We start from the raw sequence: 12,280 nt of genomic DNA, 5'->3' as shown, positions 1-12,280 counted from the left end.
AGGACTTCTATGTATAGTTTATATGTAATTGGTTATAAATAGAACCAATACGGCACAATATTATATTCACCAACAAGGTAATTTATAGACAATTGGTCTAGCCCCATTTAGATATTTGAGGTATTAGACCATTAGGCTATACAAATAAATCCCTCATCACATATTTGTAATATGAAAAGCAATGAAAAACAACAAAAAAAAAACTTTTTTTCAAGACGGGTTTCACCTACTGTCTTCTTTAGAGGTATTGTTGAGGGCGCTTAAGCTACAAAGTAAGTAAGGAAATAAATGTGTATATCGTCACCCAGTAATGCTGGGTTTAAGTATTTGTATGTTTAAGCATTTACCGTATTTTTCGGACCATTAGACGCTCCGGACTATAAGACGCACCAGGTTTTCCGCACGGGAAAACAAGAAAAAAAGTAAAAAAATATGCATTCGGACCATAAGACGCACCCTGATTTTCCCCCCACTTTAGGGGGAAAAAAGTGCGTCTTATGGTCCGAAAAATACGGTATTTAAAATGTCATAAGTGTTTAAGAGAAATGTACCAGGATTGTTATCTTTTTTAAAGACCATGTTGATAATGTACTGAAAAAAATGAATGGGTACAAATACCATTGATGAATAGGTGTGTTTCAAATAAAGAATTTAAGCTTCTCTATTCATATATATTCTGCAAAGGTAAACCCATGAAAAGATTCATATAGGACTTCATTCAGGTGAAGTTCAGTCTTTATGAGATTTTAGAAAGAAGGGAAATCAAAGTGACAGGTGTCTCCAGAGGTACCCAAAATGTTATTTATAGGTATTAGAGTTTTGCCAATGTTCCTATAATATATTTCAGAAACAATATAGAAGACATTATCCCAAAGCTTGCAGGCTACCTGTTTGCAGTTTGGTTCGTTTTGTCAATACATGAGCTAGTTTCGTAAATTCTGTAATACTAACACAATAACACATTAGCAACAAAAGTAAATACATATAAGTTCCAAATGGTGAGAATATGCTATAGGGTAAAAGGTGCTATTTATTCTGGCTCTGGAGATTTGTTACACATCTCTTGCATGGGTCATTATGCCTATAAAGAGTATTCTGTCTTGACCAGATTTTTATATATGTACATTTGTTATAAGCTCTGTATTGTTGGATAAACTAAGTCCATCAGAGTATTGTTTCCAGTTGAGGCCTCTATAAACTACCATAAAATTATCTTCACTACCAAAAATCACCATCACTACCACTGTCCCAGCCTGTGCAGCCTTTTCTATCTGTGCAAGTAGTTGGATCTCTATCTCTTCTTTAGCGCTGCGGGGAGACTAGAGCAGACTGGAATATTTACATGTGAATTATGCCTCCCCATATGCATCTTTACCTATAATGTCTCAACACTTTATGTAATAGAAATCCTGAGATTTCTCACCTTTCGATTGACTCAAGAAATGAGCTTGACTCACCCTCACTATACCTTCCAGGGGTTTATTAACATTTTATAAATTTTGTCATCCAGCTAGTCAGTAACTTGTGAAATCACTAGTTTTTCCTGATAACACCAATTTCAGAGTTAAACATCTCCAGCTCTAACCCCTACAGCTATGTCATTACTCTACATTACAAGCCTTTAGCAGGGAGCAGGACAAGCAAAGGTCCTTAACCCCAGCTGCTAACAACAAGGACTTTCTTTACTTCCTAACTTCTGACCTATGGATATTTCCTCATTTGGGCACTCATGGAGAACCTTAACAATTATCCATCCATGGTATAGATAGTACTGGATGGATACAGTCTACCAACCCAGGGTGTTTGTATGGTAAAACTCTTTCATGTACATGGGTTCCTCGGGTACTCTGCTCCTTCTTATGATGCCTTCCCGAGGGTAAATCCAGAACTGGCAACCCAATACACAGTCACACCATTCACCACCAAAGGAGCTGACACAGTCACACACTATTATTATACATTTATATAGCTCTGACATATACCGCAGTGCTGTACAGGGAACACTGAGCCAGTCCCATCAGTCTTTGTACAGAGGAGCTGACACTCTAATGTCCCCCCACAGTCACACACTATTATTATACATCTATATAGCTCTGACATATACCATAGTGCTGTACAGAGAACACTGAGCCAGTCCTATTAGTCTCTGTACAGAGGAGCTGATACTCTAATGTCCCCCATAGTCACAGATTATTATTATACATTGATATAGAATTGACACATCTGTTTCTGTACAGATGAGCTAACGCTCTAATCTTTCCCCAAAGTCACATACTAATATTATATTTTTATATAGCTCTGACATATGCTGCAGTGCTGTACAGAGCATGCTGACCTAGTCCCATCAGTCTTTGTACAGAGAAGCTGACACTCCAATGTTCCCCACAGTCAGACACTGTTATTATACATTTATAAAGTTCTGACATATACCACAATGCAGTACAGAGAACACTGAGCAAGTTCCATCAGTCTCTGTACAGAGGAGCTGACATTCTAATGCCCCCCACCACCACAGTCAGAAACTTTTATTATACATTTATATAACTCTGACATATACAGCAGCGCTGTACAGAGAACATTATAGCAATCCTATGTAACTTCCTGCAGGGTGTTGGCTTTCCGTGTCCCAGAGTTGGGTGCCCAAGGATGGGGCATTATGCAGCTAATTATTCTGGAATCACATAACCCCCTCAGACATTTTATTTAAACACTGGAGACAAGAAAGACTTTTCACGTAAGTTTTAGACGAATCAGAAATCTTCTTCCACCCCATAACTGTATTTTATTCCTCTCTGTAGCTGCATAGGGGACTTTATTTTGTAGATTAAAAAATTCCCAAGATTTACTAAATCAAATCAATAAACCTGGCTGGACATTGGAAGGTGGATCCCAACTACTGGAATTAGAACAGGAATCATTTTGTGCTTGTTTTATCCTGCAGGTTGGCAATTTAAGATTAAGATTTGGATATTGGGCAATATGACTGTGAATGGGCCTATAACCATGTCCTTAACAGGATTGACTCGAAAGACTTCAGATCACACAATACACAGATGAGCCAATCCCCAGAAGTCTCAGCATTCCTAGTCATGGCCTCAGTACAGTTTTAAAAAGTCCACAAAAAGTCTGCATTTTTAGTTAGGTGTGAAGGTGAGGGCTTATCTCGTGCATGAGGGCATATTACACTAAGAGATAAAAACACAAAGGGAACAACACAATGCAAAAATATAGAAAAATGTTGATAACAGAGGTGAGCCATCTATTTTTACAACCTTCGACTTACCTCGATTTTGCTCATGACTTTCATTTTTTTCTTGTAGTACAGAAACAAAAAAATATGCTGCTGTCCTACAGATACCGGGGGGAGTGCTGTGTATATGAAAGACTTGGGGTGTTTCAGGGAAAGACCAGCCTTGACCTTGCAGAGTGTTTTTCCAGATCTCTAAATGTATTTTAAAGTTTTCTTGGTTCCCTTCATGTACTCCACAGCCCATTTAAATTTTTTCCTATTTATAAAACACAGGCCCACACTGTCTGCGCCTTCAATGGGTTTTAAACAGAGCTTTCTTAAAAAAAACACTCACCTTTACTTTGAAACTGCCCAGATTCCAGATGGTCTCATGCTGTCTCGGATTTCTTCTTCTTTCTGGTGTAGAGGAACCAATGGGTGCCGCCATCTTCTTCCTTCTGCTTAAGTCACCTGATCCCACTGTGTATGAGTTCACCACTCTTTTTTGGGAAAGCCCTTAATAATACATGCGCAAAAGAAGCATTCCAACGCCTTCTGGGATATGTGACACATGTATTCCAGTAGGCTCTGGGTTTCCCATTCAGTCATTACCACTTCAAAAGTCCCTCAAAAGGTCTACTTCAAAAATCCTCCCAATAAAGTCACCAGAAGGAGGTCAGCAGCAGACCGCCCCTGCTGCATAAAGTGTCTCAGAAACTGCACAGCAGGCAAACATCGGTAAAAAATGGATTGGAACCATTTTGGGACTGATTGACATCGGTGAACCATTATCTGAGCATTGTCTAACAAATAATGAATACAGGTTTATTTCAGTTTGTGTTTTGACCCTAACATGGTTTGATTAGACAAGACACCACATACACAACTTTCATTGATGCCAAAATGGATGTGGAAAGTACCAGAGAAGTGAAGTTTGTTGTGTTTGGGGAACTACTAAGGACTTTGTACTATAGTGTTTCTGCCGTGACGGTGCAGTCTGGGAAAGATGGATCAATGTGAAAATTCCCCTCTGTGTCACCAATAACATTGTGCTCAATCTTTTATCATTTATCTCAGATCTATCTAATCCCAACTTCTCTGTTTTTAAATTGGTGGTTGTGCTGGTGGTATAAATATCCCTCACCCTTGTGCACCTCTTACAGACCAGAGCGCTTGATACATTTGAAATATTTTTGGGCTTGCTCACAATACCTTCTTCTTATAATAAAGTATCAGATTCTCTGTTTTCACAGCAAATAATTGCTGTCAGTTTGACAGTTAGGAATTGCAGTTGAGAGAGATTGGTTCAGATTTGTTGGGTTGTGTGGCACAATGGATAATAACTCTTTGGTATGAGTCAAGTTGTGCTTCAGACAACAAACATGAAAACATTAATAATGGGATTTTCTTTCTCTTTAGATATTTAATCTGCAATCATTCCACCATCATGGCGGATGTCCCCCAGATTCTGAGGCTGTGTTAACCTCCATATTTTTTTTTTACCAATGGTGAACAATCTGCAAATAAAATGCATTTTTCATGTGTGCCATTTGTATTATGGGATGTTTTGTTACTGCAGCAAAATTTTGGTGTGTTTGAGCCATATTTTGATGAAGTGATCCCAACAGCATCATCTCACCTCTGCACTGTTTTTAAAGCCTTTAGGTAAATATGAATCAATGTGATCAAATACATAAAACAAGCGCACAATAACAAACATTTATTGAGTAATTATCATCCGTGGCCAAGTATGATGGAAGGTTATGAGAGTTTTTCTAATAAAGTAACAATAACAGCCGTCCAATCAAGAAGTTCTGTTGTCGGCCGTGGCTTGGTGTAAATGAATGCATCTGTGAGAGCTGAAAATCTGACAACTGTGTGCTAATATCAATAATGGCCTTTTATTCAGATGAAACTGTGTTGAGTAAATATATATCAAACATCAGGTCTAAAAATCATGTGTACCCATGAAACGGTGACAAACAATAATGCCCGATGCTACCCGCAGTCCTACCAATGTGTGGCTGTCCCTACCTTCCTACAGCAATCTTCCATCATGGGGAGGTATAGGCATCGGCTGGCTGATGGTGGATCTATCATCTACATGACCAGATAACAAAAGGAACCTGGAAGACCTGGGTGAGTTGGTCTTGACCTTGCAATGAATTTTCCCAGATCTCTACATGTGTTTTTTTTTTCTTGATTCCCTGTACTGCCCAATTAAAACATTACCCATTGATAAAACTCAGACTCAGAGTTTTGTCAATGGAAATTTTTCTGAATGGCCAGTAATTTGGGATTGCTGACTGCCATTTGTTCTATGATATGATATCGACTGCTAACTTTGTACCACATCTCATCCCCGAATCCTATCATATGCAGCCACGCCATGTTTAGGCAATGGTCACAATTATTATTATCCTATCCATAAAAGGTCCCCTGAAATCCGGTTTTCCTAATTTTGTATCATTATGGGAAACACCATAATAAAGAGATGGGTCACCCCATTTCAACTGTCAGTAGGGACTGTTCTATAATCTCTGTGTGATGGAACTTTTTTTCCAGCACAATGGTAAATTTTGTTTTTAATGATTTATATAAATTGAGTCTCCCCAGATTATGCCAATTAGCAATCACCCTACAAGCCTATGTCAGTCTTTTTCATCCAGGGTTCCTCCAGAGGTTTCTAGTGGTTCCTTGAACTGTAGCTGACTGATTTCTCATTTGATGATGTTTGTGTAGTTTTGGAGTTGACAACACTTTGCAGAGACAGCTGCATGACTTCAATAGTGTTTTACGTGTCTGTAAATGTGGCAGTTTGGCCACCACCACAAGGGGACTTTTATTCTATTGAATGCCGGTATAAGAGGTTTCCTTCCCAATGACACCCAGAAAAAATGTTTTAGTAGGGGTTTACCACAACCTGAAAATTATTTCAATGGTTCCTTGAGGGTAAAAAGGTTGATGAAGGCTGTCCTAAAACCTAACTGAACTGCACAATAGTCCTTAAAGTCCCTAAAGTCTCTAAAAGATGCTGCGGGTTGGGGGTAAGTGGAGTCACAGTTTCCACACTTCACATGTAGTGGTAATGGCCCACAGTTGTAACGTTCTGGTAAAGAAGGGACTCGGGACCAATCAGAATACAGATCTCATCTGAACCCGACCTAACTTACACAAAGCCACATTTTTTACCCCTAATCTACCTACTTCATGAGCATCAATGGAAGTCATTTATCCCACCCCATCCCTTCTATCCCTGAATGGCTTTGGAGGTTCAACTAGAGCTCCCGAATGGAAGAGACCCGAGCCATCCCCAAACATACCCTCAATTCTTGTTACAACATCTGGCCCTCGTGGCTTGTTATCAGACTGCAATCTTCACGCATAGATGACAAAATTAAGTAAATCCTGGTCCACTGTGCTCGAGTGGACAAGTCAACTTGTCGTGTTCAGGGTCTAGAATGCAGCTAAAACTGGAGCAATCATCACAAAATATTTGCATCTTTTTACCAAGCAGCAGGAAATGTCTTAGAACCGATGTGCAATGTATGGCATCATTTAAGGCTTCAATATTCTTAATTTGTTGGTAATTTGCTAGGAATTGGTTTCCTCTGTCTATTCAGTATATCATAATGGATTCCAGTACCTGAATTTCATACCATTAAATCTCCTCCCAGGTAAAGTGGGACTTCTGACCTCCTCCCTCGGGGTCATTTTTTTAAAACCATCCACAGAAACCAGAAGAACCAGCAGGTGCAGCCCGTCCTGTAAATATGATAATCCATGGCCGCTGGCTGCACGTAGATAGCAGAAAGATTGTTTGTTCAGCTCTTTTATGATTGATAAGCAGGAGAAGTTTATATTCACCATGCCGGCTGTACACTCTGACTCATTCACCGGGGAGAAGTCCTTTCACATTTACCTCAAGTCTGATTGTTGTTTTGGAAGTGAAAGTCAGTGTGAATGTGTACTGAGTTTAAAATAAACACAGATTATTGTCTGCAGGTCTCTGCTCTGTATTTGGGGGGCCGAGAGGTGACACTTATTAGAGATTCAGTAGTAAAAGTTCTCCTAATGTTTTCAAAATGTCTAGAGTGAAAAAAAATCAATGACTGCTGAGGGCTACCTGGCATTAAACAATTGTTCTGGACCAGTTTGTGTGCAATTAAAAAAAATATTCCTTAACCCTGATGGGTGTTATATCAGATAATGAGGAACCTGAGTGTTACTCAAAATGTTAACCGCACTAACCCTAACAATAATGGTAGCCCTAAAATATATTCTTTAATAATAACCCAGAGTCTTATCCTAATGATAACCCTAATATATCCCTGAAGACCAAATATAACAATACCCCATGACTAATGCCAACACCAATTCTAACCTTACCATAACCCCAAGACTAATGCTAACCCTAATATTAACCCGAAATGTATGTTTACCATAACCCTACTGTAACCCCAAGACCACCACTAATACTAATGAGTGGATGACATCAACAAATGCAGCGTCTGTCAAATCCAGCCTAACCTCTGCAGGTGTGTCCTGGAAGTATGGCTCAGCAGGGTCCAGACCTGGCAGAATGCAGTACAGACAGTTCAAGATTTAGTAAATTAAAAGTTGAAAACTCCCCGCCTCTAGAATTTCCTAAAGCTTCTGATTACAAGACCCCACCCCTGAGGACACATTATCCTCCCATGAGGGTTTCCTCAGGCCATTTCACCATCGATAGTAGAGCAGCACACCTCAGAAACAATTATATGAAATCAAAACAACATATTTGTAATTTTTTTTAACAAAGCAGACTAATTCAAACAGGGTGAATGATAGATATTTATAAGAAAGGGTGGTGATCACTGAAAACTGCATGCCAAAGCAATCACAAGAGGTAACTGCAAATCTTTATTATTCTGTAAATCTTGCTTGCTCAACTCTGAGCACTCACTATACCAGTCAGTAACTGAAACCCTTCAGTGTGCAACTTTATACCAAGGCTACAATGAGATAGGGGCCAGTGGTAGGTGAACCAGACAAACATGCAGTGTATCTAAACTCCGGAAACTGAAATATGTTGCAGCTTACCAGTCTATATAAACGTGGTGAATTGCTTAGTTTTTTCCAGGCTTTTTTTCTCTTGGTGATGCTGTTAATATTAAACTTCCTGTCCCTGGGTGGCTACACTCACCGCTCTATGGTATGGAGGAAGCCATAGTTGCCACCCAGGCTGGACATTAACCATGTCTGCCTTTGTTAAATAAGTTGTCATGGTTGGCAAAAGAATGGACTAACTTCAAAACGACCATGAAAGTTAATTTTAATTTTTCCTTTATTTAGCTTTTTTCCTGGCACTTTTTTAGATTCCCACATTGTTTAAATAATCAGTCAAATTAATTGTTTTTAGTGTGTAGATTTATTGGTTTATGTTAGAAAAGTTGAGCAAATCTTAGATAAAAACATTTATAAATAAACCTCTAAGACTTTCCTATTCCAAAAATGTAAAAAATGGAATGAAAATTGGTATTGCACTTAGCTCTTTTTCCTATCCATTTTCCAAGTCCCACATTTCCCATCTTGGAGTTATGCGGATAAAAAGGTAAAGGGATTTCTGCTTAATAGAGTCACAGACAGTGCACAGTAAGAAAGAAAAAGTAATCCTTATATATTAAATTGGGGAATTTTCGATTTTGATGAGGTTTTGCATGTGATGCATGGGACATTATTAGGAGAAGGCTGAGATGGCTGTGAAGACAGGTCCACTTACTCTGCATGTTTGGGACAGCCAGGAAGCCTCTCCACTGCTGGTGAATCCATGGATGACAAAGCGGGTCTTCCTGGAGGTGCGGAAATTGGAGGAGGAGATGGTGGAGGGGTTAGTGGCACTGATCACCTCGAAAAAGTAGACAGAAAATATGATACATATTATAGTATATTATACATTAATCGGAGGGGGGTGGGGGACTCCAAATACCCTGGCCCATAGATGAGTCTATTCACTTACTATTCACCCCTCTTCCCCTTTACCCTTGAGTCCTGGGGTATGTACAACTCCCACCATTTCTGCTAGATTTTTGTGTATTTTTATTATGAAGAATGTGAAAGGAGGAGCTGGGAAACCCAAAGGTGAGGAAGCCCAGAATTCCAAGGTGGACTGGAGCAGCATTAAGAATTATGGCAGAGATTTCACTTCTATAGTATTCAAGACATATAAGATGTCAGGGTCTGAAAAAACCTAGCAGGTTCCACCTATAACACAAATATCCATTTGGGTTGATCTAATGGATTGATTGGTTTACATAACAGATCAGCAGAGATTTGGGTCACCTGGTAGCTGTTCTGGTTGCTCCTGGTATAGAGGAAGAATCGGGTGTTGATCTGCTCTGGGGTCCAGGGTAACTTGGCAGAAGGCCTCTGAAGAGAACCCGAATAGGGCCAAGCATCCGAGAAACATCCAAGCCTATCGTAGCAAACCTCAGCACCTGCAGGGGACATAGATAGACAATGAGTAGAAGAATGCTGAGTACCCCAAATCCCATGAGAAGAAACAAATTCTTCAGGTTTATCTATTTGGTGCACCCTCTGTAGGAAACAGGGGTGCGGGCAGTAATTGAGCCGACCTTTACTTTCAATCTGAATTTCATAAGTTTTAGTGTTTTATTTGATGGTTACAATTCCAAAAAGCCTTGCTGGGAATGGACAGGGGGTTTGCTCCAAAGTGAAGCTAGTAGTGTTACTCAAGCATGTTTAATTTGAGACATATGAGGTGTCAGATATATTTTGGTTCCGCAAGAGTGCAAGAATAACACCAATGACCTCAGTCCCACCAGGTCTCACCTTTCTTTTTTAGTATCGTTGGAGTTCTCTAAAACAAGCAGTTAAGAAATTCCAAATTTTAGAGGTTTACCTTCCCGCTGCCGATAATTAGTGGTATTTTGCTAATTGCAGGCTGGGCAGAGGGATAGGCAGAATAGTCACCTACCTTGGTTGCTTCATCACGAAGGGGGGATACCAAGGGCAGGGTTTTGCTTAGGAAGCCAATGAGAATGGGGTAGGGGTGCATGCACTTTGGCCTTTTGCTGTTGGTGCCAAATGGCTTTGGGTAGAATCTCAGGGTCATTGCAGGAGCTGTTATCACGATCAGATCTTATCAATTCCAAGCAAACCCAACCCTCCAACATCCCATCACCATCAGCAGATTTACCCTTGCCTAGCTGGTAACAAAAGAAAGTTAAAAGGAGGAACAGACAAAGGAAGGTGAATAAAAAAACTGGAAAAGGAAGCAAAGGAGGTAAAGAAAATAGAGAAAGAACCAGGAGTTTATTACAGCAAAGAAGTGGAATATTCTTAAATAGCCAAGTCAGTCACCTGATCTGAACCCAATTGAGCATTTCACTTGTTGAAGACTAAACTTCGGACAGAAAGGTCCACAAACAAACAGCAACTGAAAGCCGCTGCAGTATAGGCCTGGCAGAGCATTAATAGGAGGAACCCCGGCATCTGGTGATGTCCATGAGTTCAAGTCTACAGGCTGCCATTGCCAGCAAAGGGTTTTCAACCAAGTATTAGAAATGAACATTTTATTTTCAGCTATTTAATTTGTCCAATTACTTTTCAGCCCCTGAAATGAAATGAATGTGTAAAAAAAGGCTTTAGTTCCTCACGTTTGTATGCAATCTTTTTGTTCAACCCACTGAATTAAAGCTGAAAGTCTGCAGTTCAACTGCATCTGTGTTGTTTCACTTAAAAAACATTGTGGTAATGTACAGAACCAAAATTAGAAAAAAAGTTGTATCTGTCCAAATATTTATGGACCTAACTATGAGAAATAATAAGATATGAAAGAGAAACATCAATAATTCCTACTAAATCAACTAAAAGAAACTGATACTTCCACAGGCACAAACTGAATATACAGATACCGGTACTTCTCAACAATATAAAAAAATCAAGCACAACATATTACTACATAAAAGATAGATAAAAAAAGCAGAATAACAAAACTACAACACAGCACTGAAAAATCCCAACTATTCTGACTTTTTCCTAATCTATAGCAATCTAACCTATAGAATTGTTCAGAGCAAATAAATGCATGACAATAGGAGTAGTGGGTATGATTTAGTCTCCTATATACAGAATATAGGGTTCCTGTTATCCAATATTTAGTGACTTGTGTTTCAGGACAACAAACAGTGGAAATATACAGAATGAAGGTCTGATAATTTGCAATGAACAGAAATGAAATAAAATAGAAATACATTTCTGCTGTCGTAATGGTATTATTAAACTTTACACATAAACCTCAAATAAATCTTACTCTTGTGTTGTGAGATAATTGGTATTTGTATCAGTGCATGTAGACAGATAAAAAAGAAGAAAGATTATAGAGTATTAATGTATAAATTCTAGTAAAGATTAAATACAGGTTATGGAGTAACAGCTTAGCAGAATTGCATAAAACCTGAAGAAGGGACTTAAGAGATCCTGAAAGTTTGTATCATTGATATCTCATGATAGACACTAAAATATATCCCTTGTTGTGTTTATGTGTGTGTGGGAGTAAGGAGGGCAAAGTAGGAGATATTGAGATGAAAATAGACTTGAGGGTCCAAACACTTCCTTCTGCAAGCCTGGAACACTAAATCAAAACCTTGCAAATAGAAGCAACATTGTCAACCCACTTGTGCAGTGTTTTAGTTGCCCGTCGAGCTGGTTTATCAGGTAGGAAGCCCCATGGTTTTGTCTAACTGCATCAGAGAGTTTTGTTACTACCAAGATTTTAAACTTTATATATTGCAATGCTGCTGGAGATAACATATAGAGCTCAGTGCCACATCCATAACACTATACAGTTTTTTTAAATGAATTTATAAATGGATTTTGACGGCACCAAATTCCAATATTTATATCCTAAAAACATAATTTATTATTCATAAAAGTATTACTTTTTATTATACATATTATACATAATTTATTATACATATACAAGAAAAACTAAATTTTCTGATCTTTTATCTACAGAAATGTTTTCTGTTGTAAATGTAAAATAAATTA

The 12,280-nt window shown here is 38.7% G+C and overlaps 1 protein-coding gene across 1 annotated transcript; it reads right to left on the bottom strand.

Annotated features, from left to right (window-relative positions):
- Positions 1-7,678: 7,678 nt before the first annotated feature.
- On the bottom strand, positions 7,679-10,343 carry LOC140344838 (pancreatic lipase-related protein 2-like). Its single transcript, XM_072432043.1, has 6 exons — positions 10,206-10,343; positions 10,061-10,088; positions 9,551-9,705; positions 8,991-9,116; positions 8,466-8,517; positions 7,679-7,803 (listed from the first exon to the last, which is right to left on the bottom strand). Exons 1-6 carry the CDS (start codon positions 10,341-10,343, stop codon positions 7,679-7,681), a joined length of 624 nt encoding a protein of 207 aa, XP_072288144.1.
- Positions 10,344-12,280: the final 1,937 nt, after the last annotated feature.

Source organism: Pyxicephalus adspersus, unplaced genomic scaffold, assembly GCF_032062135.1.
Source record: "Pyxicephalus adspersus unplaced genomic scaffold, UCB_Pads_2.0 Sca66, whole genome shotgun sequence".
Classification (NCBI taxonomy): Eukaryota; Metazoa; Chordata; class Amphibia; order Anura; family Pyxicephalidae; genus Pyxicephalus; species Pyxicephalus adspersus.
This window is presented reverse-complemented; position numbering and strand designations above follow the sequence as displayed.